Source organism: Quercus lobata, chromosome 10, assembly GCF_001633185.2.
Source record: "Quercus lobata isolate SW786 chromosome 10, ValleyOak3.0 Primary Assembly, whole genome shotgun sequence".
NCBI lineage: Eukaryota > Viridiplantae > Streptophyta > Magnoliopsida > Fagales > Fagaceae > Quercus > Quercus lobata.
This window is the reverse complement of record NC_044913.1, coordinates 5,618,589-5,639,611: the sequence shown is the minus strand read 5'-3', so window position 1 is coordinate 5,639,611 and position 21,023 is coordinate 5,618,589. Positions and strand designations below refer to the sequence as shown.

The window sequence follows — 21,023 nt, the reverse complement described above, 5'->3', positions numbered from 1 at the left end:
AAATATATATTTGTGGAGGTTGATTTGAGTTTGATTTTTCTAGGTCTATGTTCTTCATGTTGTAAATTGTGTTATGCTTTGATTTTAATAAATTTCTTATTACAAGCACAAAAAATAAGTATGAGGAAGAAGATGAAGAACTCTCTTTCTCTCATGGTTTTGCTTCATTTGATTTGTATTAGTTTGTTCTTCTCTCATGGTTTTGCTTCATTTGATTTGTATTAGTTTTCTGGGTTTATGTTCTTCATGTTTGTGTATGTTCTTCATGTTTGTGAATGATGAGAAACAAATACTATATTTTAATCTTGTTTTTCTCTTTTTTTTTTTTTTTTTTTTTTTCTTGTTTTGGGAGGAGAGAGACATAAAACGGGTGTAAAAATACCTATTTACCCTTAATTTTAATAGAGGTGGGTTACGGATTACTAACGGAGGAAATCACAGGTGGGTCAAGTGTCAAAATTGAAACCACGGGTAGGCACATAGAATTAGAGGCAAACCACAGGTGGGTAAAGTGTAATTATCCCTTTTTAATTTTTACTAAGCACGTGACAATGGAGAGTTTAGTTAGCCACGTTGTCAGTTTTCGGTGTTAAAATAATACAATATCTAAAATGAAAATTTGTTGAAAACTCAATGATCAAATTGAAAGTTTTCAAAAAAAAATTAGGACCAAAATGAAAATAGCCTCAAAATGAGACAAAAAGATGTTTCTGCCTTAGTTTTACCCCAAAAAAACCATTGGAAATCCTTATCCAATTTGTAGTTCATTCATAAGAAAATATTTAAAAAATAATGTAAAAATAAACACTTTTCTTATGGAAAGGAAAAATATAAACATGAGGAACCCATTTTGCACAAGAAATGGACGAAAGGATCTTCTCTTCTTTCACATGACACTCAAAAGTTTTTTTTCTTTTTTCTTTCCAGAGTTTTTTTTCTTTTTTTTCTTTTCAAGAATCCCTTTCCCTCTTTGTCAAAGCAAAACATCCTTCTAATAGAAATCGGAGTGATTTAAGATATTTCTAATAGAATTTGAGTGATTTGAGATTTTGGAGGCTACTAAAATTTTCTTTTTTTCAAGAATGCCTTTCCCTTTTGTCAAAGCAAAACATCCTTCTAATAGAAATCGGAGTGATTTAAGATCTTTCTAATAGAAATTGAGTGATTTGAGATTTTGGAGGCTACTAAATAACGTTATGGCTTGTAACAGTGTTATGGGAAGATGCTATGGATGTAGTAATGAGTATCAAAAAAATGCTAACAATCCCTAATTGCACCATCTTATTAATTCCGCTTCTTTATCACCCTCCTTTCAATTTGATTATAAATGGTAGATTCTCCTTTACTCTACATATATTCAATAATCATCAACATATAATTAAGAAAAACCCAAATGTTTGGCAAACCCAAATCTATCTTTTGACAAATACAAACCATAAAACAACCCCTAACCAATAAAAACAACCCAATTTCTAAAACTCAAACAGAAGCACAGATCAACAACACATTCAGAAACATATACACAAATAAATCAAGAGAGGGGTTGGTATAGGCAGAGTGGTGAGTGGTGGCCACACCTCATAGACAGACAGTGTGTGGGTTTTGTTCCTCCCTTAATCAATTTCTACTTTTTGACTAATACTGCAATTCGCTTTAGTTTTAATTTTTTAATTTTTTTTGCCCTTAAAAAGAAAAAAACAAATAAAATGAAAACCTAACCTTCACAAAATCCTGTAAATAGTTTATACTAAATTTTTCACAATTTTTTTTTCTTGCTACCATTGTATGGTCACTAAGCATATTGTAGTCCAGATCTCTCTAGCCAATCTTTTGTGCAAGAGAGATTGAGAAAATTTTCTATACAACATTTTTACAGCAAATCATAAGTAGTAAGTTGTTATTGGTTCTAATTTGAATCTACAACTTAAATTACTTTTTTGCTCATTCATAATAACCAATAACAACCCACCACTTAAGATTTGTTATGAAATTATTGTAAATATAACATTTCTCATATATTAATTAGTATTTATTCAATTGGATTGGTTTAATATTGTCTAAGAAAAAATATTTTGTATCAAATAATATCACGTATCAAAATTCAATAATTAAAAGATGTATGAAAAATAACTATATCAATTTTCCACCACTACTCTCAAAGCGGTAGTTGAGTGATCCTATGATTCTAATCTTAAACATAACAGAATAGGATCAAGTAGGGTTTGGAATCATGGATTCTAGTTCTACTCAGATTCTACACAATCTCAGGGTGGTTTTTCCTAGAACAAGGAGTCTTGTTGTGTTTTTTGTGACCAATCCACTAATTAAAATGAGTAAAAATAAAAATTTTAATATAAAAAATTCCACAAAATGAATTTTTACTATGACACAAAATCTTTCACAATGCACATGTGATGATTATATAATAATTTAAAAAAATATATTTATAATAAAATTATGCTAGTAATGAACTTAATCAAAATTTCTCACCTTAAAAGCCATACATCAACAACAACCACAAATGCCACGTCAAAAATAATGCTTTAACAAATTGTGAAACAATAAAAGAATAAAAATTTGTGAAAATTTTGTTGTTATTGGCATTATTCCTTTTGGTTAGAATTTTACAATATTTTATTTTGTTTTAAAAAAAATTAGTATTACTCTTTCAAAACGACGACGCTTCGCTTGTATATAATTGAAATCGATAAGAACAAATCAACTTTGAAAACAAAACAACAAAACTGAAGTGCTCTTCAGTCTCAGAAGGTAGCTCTGAGTCTATGGAAGAAAACACAAGCGTACGAGTTCTGTGCCCAAAGCTCCTCCTTCCACACAAAAACGAACCGGGTTTCCAATGGCTTATCGGATCCCCATTCTTCCCTCCTCTCACCATAATCTCCACCGTCCGATGCATCCACACCCTCTCTACCTCCGACGCTCCAGATCTCCTCAAAGAATCAGAGGATCTTCGAGCTCTGCTCTTGAAGGGATTCGACGTGATTGGAGCTTTTGTGATCGGAAAATCCGACTCGGAATCGAAGGTTCGCGAAGCTATTGACGCTGCTCGTAGGTTGAGGAAGTTGCTCTCTAATGGAGGTGAAGATTTGGAGAATAAGGAAATGATCGGTGCATATGTGGATTTGAATAGTAAAACCGATATTCGGTTTTTCGTGTCGAAATCGGCGAGTTCGACGAGCATTGAACCGGTTAATTCGGTTGTGCATGAAGAAAAGCCGGAGAAGTTTGTTTGGGAGACTGGTTGTTTGCTTCGTTGCGAGGTTCCAATTCGGTTTCCGGTTTATTTTCCTGTGAATAGTCCGATTGGTAAATTTCGATTCTATATGCAATTTCTTGCTTGTTTGAGTGTCAAAAGATTGTATTTTTATGATCTAGAATCTGTGTTGAACGTTGAGCTTTGGTGTTAGTGTGGTTTTAGAATCACTTCTTCTCAAAATTACAAATTTACAATGCATTTAGTATAGATGATTGAAAAGGCGGTAAATTTCGATTTTACATGCAATTGCTTGGTAGCAGAATCAGTGCTTCTTAAAATTACAATGCTTGGAAAGGCGGTAAATTTTGATTTTGCATGCAATTGCCTGCTTATTTGAGTGTTAAAAGTTAGTATTTTTATGTAAATTGTGTTGAACATTGAGCTTTGGGATTGTTTGGTAGAGTAACCAAGGCTTATCATATTTACAATGCATTTAGTATAGATGATTGAAAAGGCGGTAAATTTCAATTTTACATGCAATTGCTTGGTATTGTTTGGTAGCAGAATCAATGCTTCTCAAAATTAATATGTGTTTAGTATAGATGATTGAAAAGGCGGCAAATTTTGATTTTAAATGCAATTGCCTGCTTATTTGAGTGTTTAGTGTTATTATCTAATTTGTGTTGAACTTGAGCTTTGGGATTTTTTGGTAGAGCAATCAAGGCGTATCAAATTTACAATGCATTTAGTATGGTTGATTGAAAGACGGTAATTTTCGATTTTACATGCAATTGCTTGGTATTGTTTGGTAGCAGAATCAATGCTTCTCAAAATTAATGTGTTTAGTATGGATGATTGAAAAGGCGGCACATTTCGATTTTACATGCAATTGCCTGCTTATTTGAGTGTTAAGTCAGTATTATTATCTAATTTGTATTGGCCGTATCGGCCTGTATCGGCCGAAACGGCCGACTCGGTCTGTATCGGCCGTATCGGCCGAAACGGCCGAGTCAGGCCGAAATTCAAAAAAAAAAAAAAAAAAGGTGCAAAACGCACCGTTTGACTTAACCTAAATACCCAGACCCTCTCAAACCCTCACACTTCGTCCAAAACTCCCAAACTGCCTCTCTCACTCTGTCCCTCATCTCCCTTATTAATTATTATCTAATATTGCTCTTAAATTTGGTATTTGTTTATATAATGTGAAAAAGTATACTTAGCAAAATATTAAACATATATTGTAAAAATATTTTTAATAATTTTTTAATCGCCGAGTCCTGCCGCACCCGCACCCACCTTTTTCAAAAATTGCCGAGTCCCGCACCCGAGTCCCGAAACGCACCCGTGCTTCATAGTTGATAAGGCAGTAAATTTCGATTTTACATGCAATTGCTTGGTATTGTTTGGTAGCAAAATCAATGCTTCTCAAAATTAAAATGTGTTTAGTATAGATGATTGGAAAGGTGGTAAATTTCAGTTTTACATGCAATTGCGTGCTTATTTGAGCGTTAAGTTTGTATTATTATCTAATTTGTGTTGTACATTGAGCTTTGGGATTGTTTGGTAGAGCAATCAAGGGTTATCAAATTTACAATGCATTTAGTATAGATGATTGAAGAGGTGATCGCAAATTATGTGATTGATTTTGAATAATCAGAGATTATTTTATGGGTGATTGTTTAGTGTAAAGTAGAAAATTGGACTAAATGAGTAAGTTTGGTAGTTCAAAGAGCACACATTCTTGCTTGATAGCATTGTTATAGGATTTGTAGAAGATAGTGATATCTTCAAAAATGAGAGATGGTGTCTATTAATGGTTTGAGAATGTAGTTCAAAGTAGGTCATAAGCCATGATGCTTAGAAAGAAGTGGCATGTGCATTGTTCTAATTGTGAATGCGGCTTGAATAAGCTTGTTAACATGGACGGATCCTGACAAGTAAAGACTAGAATAAGAACTGGTCTCAAAGCAGTTAAGGAGTTTAAGCTTCATTGGGTTGATACTTCTTTGTCGGTTTAACTTGTTTGCTAAGCTTGTGAGTTTTGAGTTTCGAAATTTTCACGTTGGTAATGTCTAAGCATTTGTCAATTTTCCTAGACGCATATATATTCATGTAGTTTGATGGACACTTGTGTTAGTATATAACTAATTGTGTTCTAATTTTTTTTTGTATCAGATGCAGAGAAGATATATTGGCGTGCAACTGAAGCAGTTGCTGCCAAGTTGAAAGACCCACAGGTTGTTTACATGGTAGAAACAATAAGAAAAACTTCTGCAGAAGGACCTAAACCTCTCATTCTTCGTGGTGCAGAATTGGACTTTCAAACCGATGTTTCAAATATTAAACTTTTGGATAAAGATGCTCAAGGTTCCGACCCAAAGTGTATACCATGTGCACATTTTTGTTTGAAAAGTAAACCTGACTCGCAAAAGTTTTCTGCAGAGGTAAGAAAATAGCATATGAGATTTACAAGTGTTATTTTGGTTGTATGATTGGTCCTTAAGAGTTTGAATGACCTTCTTTTATTGGGTAGTTTGTTTTATATTGTATCCTTTGTTTACATTCACAACTCACAAGGACTATCATCGTTCTATTTTTGTGACAAGTTCTACTACTTAGAATGCAGATACTATTCAAGTAAGTGTTCTGCTGAATAACTCAGAAAAGTCTCTAAAATCCATTGCACCAGTTGCAGAATATGTTCCAGGTATCAATTTCAATGTTAACTAATTGATGTTATTAACGCATTAGAATAATTTTATAATTCCAGCTTTGTAGTCAAGTCTTTAACTCACTTTTGAACTGTGTGGTTTCAGCTTTGGAAGAAGCCAGACTTTTAGTTGTAAGCTTTAAGCTAGAAGTTCTCTGTTATGCGGCTAAGGATATTCCAGTGATGTATGCAGTTTCTAAGTTAATCATCCCTGGTTTGGTTGATCAGCTAAATTCAATGAAGAACTTAATATTGCCCAACCTCTTAACAGAACATCCTCAGGTAAGACAATTCATTATGTATATGAAAGTATACTAGGCTTGTCATGTTCTCAACTATGCCACCAGTTCAATCGATATTCCATACCTTCACAAACATGCACGTTGCTAGCACAAAATGTTTCTTTTTGCTCTGACTCCCTCTTCCATCTTCTGCTGCCTGTTCTTTTGACACAATGATCTTTGTGGTCAAGGCATTTAGTTGAACATGAACTCTTTGCACTCCATAATTTACATTTCAGATCATTGCACCTCTTGTCCAGCCATGGACAGAAAACTTTTTTCCCATCTCATTCCCCCTTGCCTGCAAATTCCAGAGAATTTCCAGAGAATTTGCCTATGCAAATACACATTTATATGCACATATCGTGATAACCTAAAATGCACAGATGCACATACACATGCATTGATACATATTACTATAAGTTAATATTTAATGTCCATTCTCACTTCTTATTCCCTAGCCGAATTATCAAAAAAAAATATTTACTGTATATACAGTAAAATATGCCAGATACAAGTGTTGAGTGGCAGAGGAGTCCAAAAAAAGAAACTAAAGAACATGCCCTACAATAAATAGAATGCTTTAGCATTGAAGTGACCCAAGGGTAAGCTTAAAATAGGAGATCTGAAAGTATCCAGTGCATATTCACGGCATTTCTTGAGAGAAGAGGACAAAAGAGGACAATAAAGTTCATTGTTTTATAGAACTGCACCTAGACTAGTCTCTTTAGATAAGAAATAAAGGTTACAAGAATCCAAGTATAAAATAAACTAGTAAATGCTTCTAAATCTAATGAACTTAATAAATAGTTCCAAAACTGTGTACACGAAGTTATTCACAGTGAGAACAAGAAAATGAGCATTAGCCTTGTACTTTTGGATAGGTAATTACAAAACTTCCACACTTACACTGGATTGAACCCATGACTTAACCCTCCACTTGAAGGAAAAGAGATGCCATTTAGTCCAAGGACCATTGGCACATTAGCCTTGTGCTGTCGTTGTCAATAATAACTGTGTACAAGAAGTTTTTTTTTTTTTTTTTCCTATCAAAAAACAGTGAATTCCAATTGGCTCAACTAGTAAATTCTCTTGTCATTGATTAAAGTACCTAGGTTCGAATCTCATCTACACCAAAAAAGAAACCCATAGGTCTTGGCCTAATGGTAATGAGCAATCATCGTTGAGCGAACACCATAAGTTTCAAATCCTATCATAGTTGTAATAATAACAACCTACAAGGTTTCCTTATCACAAGATGTTCTTTTTAGTGTCAATTCTTTATCTGTTAATTCAGAAGATTTCTCCTGCTATTGGATAAAATGAATACTTTTTCCTATTTTTTCTTGGGGAGCTTTTTATGTTTAATATATCTGATTCTTGGTTTGTACCATGGTTTGGTTTTTCTTTTTTTCCTCTGCTACAATTATGTTCCCAGAATACATCTTAATGATGTTCATTTTATGTGTTTGCAGCTTCGTCCCTATCACTTCAATCCTCCTGGAGTTTTGCATCCAATCACTGTTATCTATGAACTTAATTATGGGGAGACAGAAATGAAACAAGGTATGCAGCTGTTTAATTAACTTTTTCTGCTTTAGGTGACTATGTACCTATAATGGCTGGAGAAAAGGTTGAATGGTCACAGAAAAATGTTCCTTGATGGTTGTGAAGTTTGCTCTATCTTGTAGTGTAGATTTCTGTCTTTTCCCCTTTTACGGTCATGTCTACAATTCAAAGTAGTGACAAGTTCGACCACATTGTTCAGCCATAGAGTTTACTTGTTTGTTTATTTGTTTTTGTTTTATTTTTATTTTTGTGGGCCCTTCAAGATTAAAATGTACCAATACACCTTTTACCATAAATGGTGTTTATTGACGAGGAAAAATGATGTCTTTTAATTTTTAAATAAATGGAGAATTCCGGAGAGGAAGAACCAGTGTGCTAATCTATTTTGTAATTTTATGTACTCTTATTAATCAATTAGTATTATATTTGAGACTCTTAATATTATCTTATTTTTATGGCATTTACTTTCTGCAGTTGAAATTAGAAAATCCCTACACCTAAGGCTGGGATTACCTTTTGATCGTCCTCTCTTAAGGATTGCTAATGTGCTTGATTTGTCTACAACAAATGTCGGTGGAAGGAGTGACTCAATACGAAAGGGTAACCATTCTCAACTAGAGAGGCAACCATTTTTTTTTTTTTGAAGTCAGAGGCAAACCTTTTCTTCTCACCCACTCCCCCATTCATCTTTCTGTGCGTTTTGTTCTCAAACTATGTTGGCGGATCTCTTTGGTAATATCAGGTTCTACTTTTCTTAAAGATGTGCATATTGAGATTCCAAGCAGTGGAGGTGAGTGGCTACCATTGTTTTCTGTTGATTCCTTTTCCCTGCTTCCTCTTAGTTATATTCACTGGAAGTCTGTTATTTTATGCAGTTTCAGGGGGCAGTATGTCTCTAGTTCAAGGTTCTTATGAATACTATCACTATCTTCAAGATGGTTTTAATGATTCGGTAATGTAGATTCTCTTTTCCCTAGTAGTTTAATGTTTTATTAAACAAACATATTACCTGTGACATCCACTAACATTATTATTCAATATATTAAAAACATGCTTAGAAATTACTTTGATGACTTTTGCTAATATTTACATAGTTAATGTCAACTATATTTAGATTCTCTTCAATGTTTTGATACTATATTTTCATAGAACATATTGTAATGTGTACTTAGTAATCATGATTTAATAATCTGACTTTGAGCAATGAAATAATTAATTTGTTTATGTTTTATAATTCAACATGTTGTCCTATCAAAGCTTTATATATTGTTATTCAAATCTTGGCCAGCATCCTTTCTTCAAGCTTGCATGTATAATCTTATAATTATATTTAATGTTTAAACGAATTATTACTAGAAACTATACTAAAAGCACTATGGGTAGTGTCTTTTACTTGCACTCTTTTCTCTTAGCTTCAGTTATCTAGTAGATCCAAGGAGTGGCTATATCTATTTTATCAAGAGACCAGATTAAGAGATCAGATCTTCTTTAAATTCTTGCCTTTCCCCCACAACACCCCCCCCCATACAAAAAAGAAGAAGGAAACGTCTCAATTTCTTGAGGAAGGTTTTTCCTTTGACTGAAGTCAATTTTAATTGACATGGGTGCTCTCTGCTTGGGATTTGTAGCATGACAGTTTTGGTTGTCAGAAGGTGGTGCTATGAGAGATAGCTGGAACTTTAGTTGGCCGTTTGGAGACTTCATGTACTGGGTGAACCATTAATTATTGTTGAATATGACTCCTCTGGCAATTTTAGTTGTGAAAAGAAGCTTCTTAAGGCTCAGTGAGAACCATGCACATTCCTTTGCCACGTTATAGATATTTCTTCCTTTGAGATTTTTAGGTTTTCTGTCTTATTCATCTTAGGTAAAATATAAGTTAATTTTCTTGCTGAAAGGGAGGTGCTTATTTACAAGATCATAGGGGTCACTTTGCTCTGCTCATGCTTGGTTTGAGCAGTGGCCAAGCTACTCTTCTAATTTCTTATCATATAATTAAACATTTTGTTTAATATTGGATGGCTTATCTTATCATTGTCATGTTTAGTTTTAGTATTTGAAATTCTGCAATTATATTTCACTTGCCAGGGATGGGGTTGTGCTTACCGTTCTCTTCAGACTATCATCTCATGGTTTAGACTCCAGCACTACACATCCATAGATGTTCCTTCACATAGGTACGGAAAAGTCAATGCTTAGAATGTGGAGCTTCAGATTTTTCTTTCTAAACCTGTTTAGGTAGTGTGCTCATCAGGCTTTTGAGCTCTTAAGAACTCACTGCTTTTGAAGTTTGATTTCGATCAATTTCATTACTTGAAGTTGCGTTATTTTTTATCTGTAATTCTGTACTTTATTAATTAAGAGGAAGTCATAACTGAGTAAAGAGGGTCCTTGCGATCATATCAATTTTGTAAAATTAAATCTAACAAATCAGTTGAATTTATCAGGGAAATACAGCAGTCACTTGTAGAGATTGACGATAAGGATCCTTCTTTTATCGGTTCACGTGAATGGATTGGTGCCATTGAATTGAGCTTTGTCTTGGACAAACTTCTGGGTGTAAGTTAACTTTTGCAATTTCTTAAGTGTCACTTGATTATTTTTTGCTTTTCCAGTCTGCACATGGACATGAGAATGAGATGAATTGTCAGATTGAATAATACTGGTACTATGAATAGTCCTCTGCCTGAATAACACACAAAGTAAATTTGACCTTTCCATAGATGATCAAAGCGGTGTACTAGAAAGTATATCTAATAAATTGTATCTTATGCATATATCTAATAAATTGTATCTTATGCACAAATCGGTATGGGTATGACACAGTAACACAACAATTTTCAAAAAATTAGCCCTTACTAATCCTTACCTAGGAAGCATGGGAACGGGTACGACATGGGCACCCTCAAATGAAGTGTGCTTCCTAGTTTTCAAGTTTGACGGGATATGTTGCTGTCTTGAACAGGTCAGTTGCAAAGTCATGAACTTAAGATCTGGAGCTGAGGTTCCTGAGAAGTGTCGAGAGCTGGCATTGCACTTTGAGAATCAGGGAACACCTATTATGATTGGTTAGTTGGTTGAAATAAACTGTTTTCTTTTACTCATCTGCCATGTATTTGTGGCTTCTCTCAAGTAAAGATAAAGTGATGTACTATTGCACCTTATAGCGTCAACAGAGTTGCTGAAAATTAATTTCCTATTTAGGATTATGTTTGGCCCTCCTATGGCTACAAGGTGCCTAGATATCACGAGTTGGTCTGGTAAATAGTTAGAAACATTTGGCTCTTTCTAAGTATATAAATGAATGCAGGTGGTGGTGTTCTTGCATATACCCTATTGGGAGTTGACTATAACGAAGCAAGCGGAGATTGTGCATTTCTCATACTTGATCCTCACTACACTGGCAATGATGATCTCAAGAAAATTGTAAATGGTGGATGGTGTGGGTGGAAAAAGGCTGTTGATAGCAAGGGAAAGAGCTTCTTCTTACATGATAAGTTTTATAATCTTCTGTTGCCACAACGACCAAACATGGTGTGATTTGGACAATCGAGGTGGAGTTACCACCAACTCTTTACCCTCTAATTTCCTTGCAGAAGAGGCAGCCTTTCAGTAAGTTATGTACATGCAACCAATGTTGACTACCCAAAAATGAATTAAAAAAATTGTTGGAACTTAGGGTGAACTGGGAGTGGTAAATAGTTGCCAATTGTGAGTTTTGTCTTCTTTTGAAAGTCATAGTTAATTTTGTGATTTGCATACGATGAAGTACGGTCAATTTCTTTCTCATTGCCGTTATTTTCTGGTTGAATCAGCTTCTTGTTCAATTGTGGAACTGGGCCACCCTTGTTTTATATATAACTTACTTTAGGAGTGTTGGTTGCTATAGCTGTTTGCTACTGCTGAAACCCATGTTACTACTTAATACTGCTCTGTGCTAGTTGCATATGAATCTAAATTGCTTAAAAAGTTTGCACGTCCTAAGAAATCCTAGCAGTTCTTTTCAACCTTTACAAAATGGTGGATAGAGTGTAACAACAGTATGAAAATTCTCTCTTTCTCAATGAAGTGTAAAAAGTTCAAATATTATGGATCTGAAGAAATCAAATCTTGTTACTTCGGCTGAGAATGATTCCTGAATTCATATATATATATATATATATATATATATTTTTAAAAATTTATAATAGCACGATTAATCCTTCTGTAAGGTTCTTTAGCAACCTACAAAGGAAAAGCCAAAAAAAAGTCCAAAGACATTACCAAGACGACCTTACTTTTCTTGAAGATGATCTAAATTGTTATCTCTATTTATTATTAACAGTATAGTTTAGAGGTTGTAATAGGGATAGCAATGGGGCAAAGTCGGATAAGGGGTCTTCCGTGCCCTTTACAGGGCGAGAGTGAAACAGGTTTGGTTTGGAGTAATCTTTTAGTATCCCTAATGAGATTGTTTCCACATTAATGAGATAGAAATGAAAGAAAAATGGAAGGGAGGTAGCAAGTGCACTAAAAAAGAGAGAAATCAAGTGCTTTAAGGATGGTAATAGAATATGTATAAAATTATTAATATATATAACGTTCAAGGCGGGACAAGGCGAGCAAAATCTGTCTCTCTTGTGACCTCCTCAAAGTGGGGGAAATTCATGTGGGGAAGGGAAAATCAAGTGTGCGGTGGAATTTTTTTGCCATCCTTAGAGTATAAGCAACTAAATCCTATAATTTTTAGTTATAAATTAAACCCTATAGTGTTAAAAGTAACAAATTAAATATGAACTTATATTAAACCTCATACACAATCCACTTAAATGAGTGGAGGTTTAATTTGTTACCTTTTGAAATCTCTATGTTTAATTTATTACTCTTTGAACGTCTAATTTGTTATTTTCTGAATTTCATAATTTAATTAATTACTTTTGAAACTACAAAATTTAATTTGTTTCACCATATTAATTATTAACTTTAAATCTTAGAATCTAAATTCCCCCTCCCCACCAAAAATAAATAAATAGAGTAGACACAATAGGAATGGCAACAACCTGCTTGGTATGGGGCGGGTTTCATGTCCCCCGTCCCTGCCCCACTTCCACTTCCAGGTTTTTTTTCCCACCCTGTTCTAGCAGATATTTGCGGGTATCCGTCCTGCCACACTCAATGTTATTATATATATAATTAATTAAAATTTTATTTTGAATATATTAAATTAAAACTAATCAAACATTTCTTAAAAAAAAAAAAAAAAATTCTAACATTATAAAACCTTCTCAAATCATAATAATGGGTGAAGCGGATACTCGTAGGGCAAATTTAAATTGACAATCCCCAGAGACTAGGGCCCATTTGGTAGAAAAGTTTGAGTAATATTGTTTGAGTATTTTTGATATACATGTGGGTGAAAAAGTATGTTGAAATATGTGTAAAGTTGTTTAAAATATGAAAATATATGTTAGAACTTACTCACCAAACAAGGCCACATATTGAACAATTTGTAATTTTGTCCACTGCCACTAACGACTTGTCGTTTGTATAATTTTTTGGTGTCTCTCTCCTCAAAACTCACCGTTAACGCTGTCCCACAGTGACATATAGCATAAACCTCCCGAAAGAAAAAGAACCATATCTCTTCTCCACTTAAGCTTAAGCATAGTAGTTGTTACTGACTACTACTAAGCTGAGTAGCAAGCTATCCAAAAACCACCATGGCTCTCACACACCACCACCACCACCACCTCTCTTCTTCTCCATTTTCCCTCATTCACACTCACTATCCAATTCCAAATCCAACTCCTTACCTTTCACTTTCACTCTTCTCCAAGTCCAAATCCAAAACCCCAAACCTCTTCTCTCTTTTCTCAACTCCACCCACCTCCACAAACTCCTCCGACTCCTCAACCCACATTTTCCTCCCTTTTCTCCAACAAGAAGAACTCCTAGAACCCCAACAACAACATGATAAAGAAGAAGAAGAAGAAGTAGTGGAAGAAGATGAAGATGAAGATGAAGAAGAAGAAGAAGAAGACTCAATGATAAGATTCTTCAAGTCTCGCACTTCGTCTTCAACCCAAGACCCACAACGCGAATCCAAACTCTCCTTCCAAAAGAATCGCCGCCCCACGTGGCATCTAGCTTCCGATATGGAATCCGAAACAGAACCCGAAACCGATGTCGAAAACGTAATCTTTGAGGAGAAAAAACAAGTGGGTCATGTCGAGAAGTCAAACTCGAGGCCGTTGCCGGAGGGAATTGTGGGTGAGATTGTGAGAACTGCGAGGGAGTTGCCTGGAAATATGACGCTAGGAGAGGCATTGGGTGGTTTTGAGAAAAGGGTTAGTGAGAAACAGTGTGTGGAGGTGTTGGGTTTGATGAGTGAGGAGGGTCTTGTAATGAGTTGCTTGTATTTCTTTGAATGGATGGGGTTGCAAGAACCTTTGCTTCTGACTCCTCGAGCTTGTTCAGTTTTGTTTCCAGTGTTGGGAAGAGCTAGAATGGGTGAGAAGTTAATGGTCTTGTTTAGAAACTTGCCGCCCAAGAAAGAATTCAGGGATGTTCATGTTTATAACGCTGCCATTTCGGGGCTTCTGTGTTGTGGAAGGTATGGGATTCTTTAATTATTGATTTTGGTTTTATGTATTTGTTATAAGAATATGCTAAAAGTACTACAAATTTTACTGCAAAATGGTGATAAAAGGATGTGCTAATGAATGTGATTGGTCCTGCATCAACACGCAGAAAATTTATTTCTTAATTACTTTGTTGTTTTGTTTTTCAAAAGTTACACATTGGTTTGTAAAGCCTATGTAATAAAATTTGTAGTAACTATACTATAGCATTACTCTTTGTTATGTTGTCTAGTAATTTAGACTTGTAAGTTGGTGGTTATTGATTTTGGCTGATGTTTTTGTTATGTTGTCTAGAACCCGTTTGTTTCAAATCATAGCTTTCTAAAACATCACTTTCTCTGGTACAACTTCTTCGAAAAACCTTTTTTTTTTTTTTTAATTAGTTACTTACATAGGCACCCACAACCTCAGCCTCCATCCCATTATTACTGGAAGAGGAACTTCCAGTTGCACTATAGCTCATCAGTACCCTGGTCTCTAGTTGAGCTAACTAGAACCCACCAAACAACCTATTTTCAAAAGCTAAAAAATAAGCTTTAACTTAGGCCAAGTCTAGAGATAGTAGCATCCTCAATTATTGTGCTTTAAGTTATATGTCAAACAAGAGTAAAGCACATCTTTTCAGACATTATAGTTTGCCTCATTAGTATCACCTGTGCACATGTCAATCAGGAAGAAAGGGTTTTGTAGCAGAGTCATGCTAATTGGGAACAACTAAAGTTGCTGTGAAGCAATATCAAGGCTGTTATCCCGTGGAAGAATTCAATGTGAATTTATACTCTCTACAAATTGTTGTTCAGTGCCAAGAGCGTTATAGTTCACTTGGTATCTCTTGGTATTTTCAACGGAGACATATGAGATTCAAATCCCCCACCCCCAATTATTGATGTATAAAAAAAATAGTTGCTTTTGAAAAAAAAGCAGTTGTCTATAGTGCGTGAATGTAGGTGCCTTTTTTTTGTTGTTGATAAAATTAATGGTACTAATTTAAAATGATGAAATTATAAAGCATAGGATGAATGTAGCAGCCCATTTTTGTCGTAGACCAATTCTTTTAAATGTAGCTTATTGATGATTTTTTTTCAAAATAGACTGTCTATTTTATCAGCCTGACCAACTTCTGCACTTGATTACATCTTTCATCAATGTGTTGAGGGAATTTCATGCTTGAGAAAAGAAGTTTGGAAATGGGAAAATTGTAAATCTGATACAATTCTTACAATGATGGGCAAAAAACCCATTGATTTTTTTTTCTTGTTTTATTTTTCCAAGTGATCTGGATCGTTTTCCTCATTAAGCTTATGTTGTTGAATTTCTAAATAATGCAACTCTATGTTCTTTATGTCTTAAACCTTTGATGCATTTCATTTCCTGGTTTAGGTGTCCTTGATGGCAAATAACATTTCAGTGATTTTCCCTCTTAGTTATTTCGTAACTCTCTCATTTTGTGGGGTGGGGGTTCTCTTATTATTTAAGAAGACTGTGAAGGACTACAATTGATGAGTCAATACCCAGAAGTCATCTGCTTATGATGAGCTACAAAGACGTCCACAATGTTTTTGTGGCATACATTAAGGCATTCATTTTCATATCAGATAGGGTACCACTTCAGTGGTCCTATTGGGATTTTCAGTGCCCAAATTATAATTTAGATATCAAATTTTAAAAAAATTATTATGTAGTTCTTTCTTACTCTCTCTCTCTCCCTCTCAATATATATTTAAAAGCTTCTTCTGCTACTATAGAGGAAAGTGTTTCATATTATGTTGATATACAAGAGCTCATTATTGATGTGTGCTGACTTATTTCAGGTACAATGATGCTTGGCAGGTGTATGAGGCAATGGAAACAAATAATGTGCTTCCAGATCATGTGACATGTTCTATTATGATTACAATCATGAGAAAAACTGGTCGCAGTGCAAAAGATGCATGGGAATTCTTTGAGAGAATGAATAGGAAAGGAGTCAAATGGAGTGTAGAGGTTTTGGGTACTCTAATCAAATCATTCTGTGATGAGGGGCTGAAGAATGAAGCCCTTATCATCCAGACTGAAATGCTGAAAAAGGGAATCTCCTCAAATACCTTAGTGTATAACACTTTAATGGATGCTTTTGGTAAATCCAACCAAATTGAAGAAGCTGAAGGTCTTTTTTCTGAGATGAAAATGAATGGGCTAAAACCCACATCTGCTACTTATAACACTCTAATGGATGCATACAGCAGAAGAATGCAGGCTGACATTGTTGAGAAGCTGCTGCTAGAAATGCAAGATATGGGCTTGAAGCCAAATGTCAAATCATATACATGTCTCATTAGTGCGTATGGGAGGCAGAAGAAGATGAGTGACATGGCAGCAGATGCATTTTTGAGGATGAAGAAAGTTGGCATAAAACCTACTTCACATTCTTATACAGCTCTTATCCATGCTTATTCGGTTAGTGGCTGGCATGAGAAAGCTTATTCTGCATTTGAGAACATGCAAAGGGAAGGAATAAAACCTTCAATAGAAACATATACTACTTTACTAGATGCATTTAGGCGTGCTGGTGACACACAGACATTGATGAAGATATGGAAATTGATGATCAGTGAGAAAGTTGAAGGGACTCGGGTAACATTCAACATTCTTCTTGATGGATTTGCTAAGCAAGGTCACTACATTGAAGCAAGGGATGTGGTCTCTGAATTTGGAAAGATAGGCTTACATCCAACTGTCATGACATTTAATATGTTGATGAATGCATATGCACGAGGAGGGCAACACTCAAAGTTGCCGCAACTGTTAAATGAGATGGCAGCTCTGAATCTAAAACCTGATTCTGTCACTTATTCAACAATGATCTATGCCTTTGTTCGTGTCCGTGATTTCAAGAGGGCATTCTTCTACCACAAAAGGATGGTAAAAAGTGGACAAGTGCCAGATGCCAAGTCTTATCAGAAGCTTAGGGCAATTTTGGATGTAAAAGCTGCAGTTAAGAACAGGAAGGACAAGAGTGCCATACTTGGTATAATTAATAGCCAAAAGGGTTTGTTGAAAGCTAAGAAGAAGGGAAAGAAAGATGAGTTCTGGAAGAACAAGAAAAAAGGTGTTAGAACTCATAGTTTTGCTCATGGTGGACAATGATGATGCTATCGGTGGAGTCCTGTGATCACCATAAAATCATTTTCACACACAGGCTCTCTGTATGGTTGAGCTATCTTCACTGTGTCAGTTAATGGCTTCTCCTGAGGGTTTGCTTCAAATAGAATAGAATAGTGGGGAAAAAAATACTGATGGCTGACTCCAATAAGTCTGTTGAGGATCCATTGCTGACCCCAAAAATTTTGAGACTAAAACTTGGTTGTTGTTAAATGAGATATTTCTTTCATACAAGAGATTGCTACTGTTGGGAAAGGCCTAGTCCTGCTATCATTCTTATAATGGAAGCCTTCACAGAACAGTACTCATACAGAGACATTGTTTGCAGTGGATGCATGCCATGCCAAGTGATGAACTGGGTAATTTTCTTGATCCATGCCTTATTTATATTGAAAGCTATTCTTTTTCCTTGTTGAGTGAATCCCTTGTGTAAAATCATGTTGTCATATTATACGAACAAGTAAAGTATATGAAATATTGAAGTGCAACTTTTCCCATTTGTTTTATTTTTCATTAGTGTAATCCAACCATGTAGAAGTAGTAAAAAAGGACATGTCAATTAAGGAAAAAACAAAGGGTATAACTTCGGATAAAATATTATGACAGTAAGGAATTCATGTGGGATGTTCTCTGGTTTGCTCTGTGCTTTTCTTGCATAGAGTAGCCTTTCGTATATATATTATTCTTACTTATCAAAAAAAAAAAAAAAAAAAAATCATGTGGGATGTTGCAAATCCTTAGCCAATCTCAAAATTTTGGGATCAAGGCTTGGTTGTAGTAGTTGTAAGCCTTAAGAGGAAGTATATGGGACCAAGGGTGGTATACTTAAGAGAAAGTATTTGAGCTGTCTGGGTAAGAAGATTTAGGGGCAAACAAGATGATGTGGACTCTGTTAAGCTGACTTGGTTGAGTTTAACTGGTTCTGTTTTAGCACATTGCTCATATACCAAGAAGCATATAGCTGAGAAACTACATTTTTTTTTTTTTAAATGCAAAGCCCACAATAACTTTCTTCTTTGTGGAGGGATACACTGAAGAACTACGAATGTACTGAAGGTTTGGTGATGCTTGTACAAGGCATTTTTCTGGAATTAAAAATATTTGGAAGGTGTTTGGGGGGGTGTTTAGACTTAAGATTTTGACTGGACAAACTGGGTGCAGGGATGAGTGATGACCCATTGCTTAACATGACAAGTGACAACAAGCCTCACTCCATTCTCTTGTTTTGGTAAATCAGTGGCAGACTATACTTTGCTTGCTTTTAACACTATATATCTATAGCCCCCTAGCTACTTTAAACTCTACTATCAGAAGGTTGTTACAACTTTTCTGCAGTATGTCTGTGTTTCAAATTTCAATAATTGCATATGGAATTGGAATTATGGATTAGACATAGAGTACGAATCATAGGAAAAGCATTATGTACTCCCGGAATACAATACAACTAACATGGTATCCCATGCCCAATAATGTAAATCACCTAAAATAAAAATTACTAAATCGTATAAGAAGAAATTTTCGAAATTTGGAAAGCTCACCACTCACAAACAAACAATAGAAAAACTCATCCAAACCCATGGCATTCATGTTATGGGCCTTATGGCTGGTCTCTTCCAACAGTACAAAGAAATTGATTAATACACACACATGCACACTTTTGTCTTGTGGTGTCAACTGTCATATAATGTGAGTGCAAAATCATATTTTAAGCTGTGTCAGATTTTGTGGGTTGAGGTTTGTTTAGGCATTGTGTATTATCCTTCTTTTCATACCTGATATTGGTTATGACATGCACCAGTGATTCCACTCACAAGTGATTTGTCTACTTGTTTCTTTTGTTTTATTTTTTATTTGTCTTACTTTCTTATATGTACTTAATTGAAATTTGATTTAAGCATCACTTGTATTGATTTTGTTTTTTCCTCTCAAGACTCTGCAAGGATTAAGATTCCTTGATCTTCAAACTTAATTGGTCATGGCACCAAACTGACTCATAAATAGTTTTGAAATTATCTTTTTCTTTATTTCTTTTATATATATATATATATATATATATGTGCTTACGAATAATAATCATCATTATGGTTTGTCCCTCTCAATCTCAAGAATCTGCTGGGGTACTCAGTTGCTCCATATTTTTTATTTTTATCATTGTTCAGTATTATTTTCTTTCAATCATACATCATTCTAGTTTCAAACGTGCTTGAGCACTTATAAGTATTATTTTGGACAGAATTTTCCTGACAACAAGTTAGAGAGAAGTTCTTTCCACCATTATGTCAAGGCTCAAATAAGCATTCACATTGTCTATTACTTACTAATTCAATAATCATATAATTTTTTTAAAAGGATTAAATATTTTATTTGAATAAAATACATATGGATGACGACATGAATTGTCACATAATTAGTCTAAAGATTTTCTCAAATCTAGTTTGAAATAAAATTGTTTTATTATTTTTGTCAAAGAAAGTGGATAGTTTCATAAACTATTCATCAAGTTTATGACACCTTCAATTTTTAAATAGGCATATGAGCTATGAGATTTTGTCTAAATGTGTAGTATAGATGTAATGTTAAATGCTTTTTGAAGCTGTCTTTTTCTTTATTTCTTTTTTATATATTGTGCTTACTAATAGTATTCATAGTTATGGTTTGTCCCTCACAATCTCAAGATTCTACTGGGGTACTCAGTTGCTCCCTATTTTTTATTTTAATCATCGTTTAGTATTATTTGCACCTAATCTCATCATTATTTTCTGTCAATCATACATCATTCTAGTTCCAAATGTGCTTGGACGCTTATAAGTTATAAGTATTATTTTGGACAGAATTTTCCTAAAAACAAGTTTAGAGATATGCTCTTTCCACCATTATGTGAAGACATGGTCTATAATCTATTACTCATCCATTTAATAATCATGTGATTTTTTAAAATGATTTTATACCTTATGTTAGTAAAATATATATGAATGATGATATGAATTGTCATGTAATTGGTCTGAGGATTTTCTTAAATCTAGTTTGAAAGAAAATTTTATTTTTATTATTTTTGTCAACAAAAGTGGATGGTTTTTTTTTTTTTTTTTTTTATTGTTATTTTTTTTTTTTTTTTTGGGTTGAAAAAATAATGGTTATGAGGGGATAGTCACCCCTTAACTGCCTTGGGGCGATACCTCATTTTTATGAAGTATAAGAAGCATTACCACTTCACTAGTGGGGAAAGGTTTTAAGACTTATTGGCCTAAGTCCCAGCTACTAGTCCTCTCTCAACGGAGGTGAAAGCGAATAGTTTCATAAACTATCTATCAAGTTTATGACACCATCAATTTTTAAAGATGCATACGAGGTATAAGATTTAATTGCTTAGTTATGATGTAATAGCAAATACTTTTGTAGTTTTAAATACTAACTATAGGAGGCCGTAATTTTGTTTGATTGTTGGTTTGAAAATAAAAATTATTATTATTTAAATTTCGCAACTT

General features: G+C 34.4%; 2 protein-coding genes across 3 annotated transcripts; both read left to right on the top strand.

Annotated features, from left to right (window-relative positions):
- Nucleotides 1-2,721: 2,721 nt before the first annotated feature.
- On the top strand, nucleotides 2,722-11,729 carry LOC115963931 (probable Ufm1-specific protease). 2 transcript variants are annotated; one of them, XM_031083178.1, is made up of 12 exons: nucleotides 2,722-3,327; nucleotides 5,393-5,661; nucleotides 5,837-5,924; nucleotides 6,034-6,209; nucleotides 7,684-7,774; nucleotides 8,252-8,377; nucleotides 8,520-8,567; nucleotides 8,653-8,729; nucleotides 9,866-9,954; nucleotides 10,225-10,336; nucleotides 10,743-10,845; nucleotides 11,088-11,729. In XM_031083178.1, the coding sequence occupies exons 1-12, from the start codon at nucleotides 2,784-2,786 to the stop codon at nucleotides 11,315-11,317; spliced, it is 1,953 nt and encodes a 650-aa protein (XP_030939038.1). In that variant the 5' UTR covers nucleotides 2,722-2,783; the 3' UTR covers nucleotides 11,318-11,729. The 2 variants fall into 2 exon arrangements, 1 of the variants encoding a protein (XP_030939038.1); XR_004085964.1 differs by having other exon boundaries at nucleotides 2,735-3,327; nucleotides 10,748-10,845; nucleotides 11,088-11,180.
- A 1,633-nt stretch (nucleotides 11,730-13,362) lies between these two features.
- LOC115964090 (pentatricopeptide repeat-containing protein At5g50280, chloroplastic) lies at nucleotides 13,363-18,039 on the top strand. Its single transcript, XM_031083406.1, has 2 exons — nucleotides 13,363-14,369; nucleotides 16,209-18,039. Exons 1-2 carry the CDS (start codon nucleotides 13,477-13,479, stop codon nucleotides 17,521-17,523), a joined length of 2,208 nt encoding a protein of 735 aa, XP_030939266.1. The 5' UTR covers nucleotides 13,363-13,476; the 3' UTR covers nucleotides 17,524-18,039.
- Nucleotides 18,040-21,023: the final 2,984 nt, after the last annotated feature.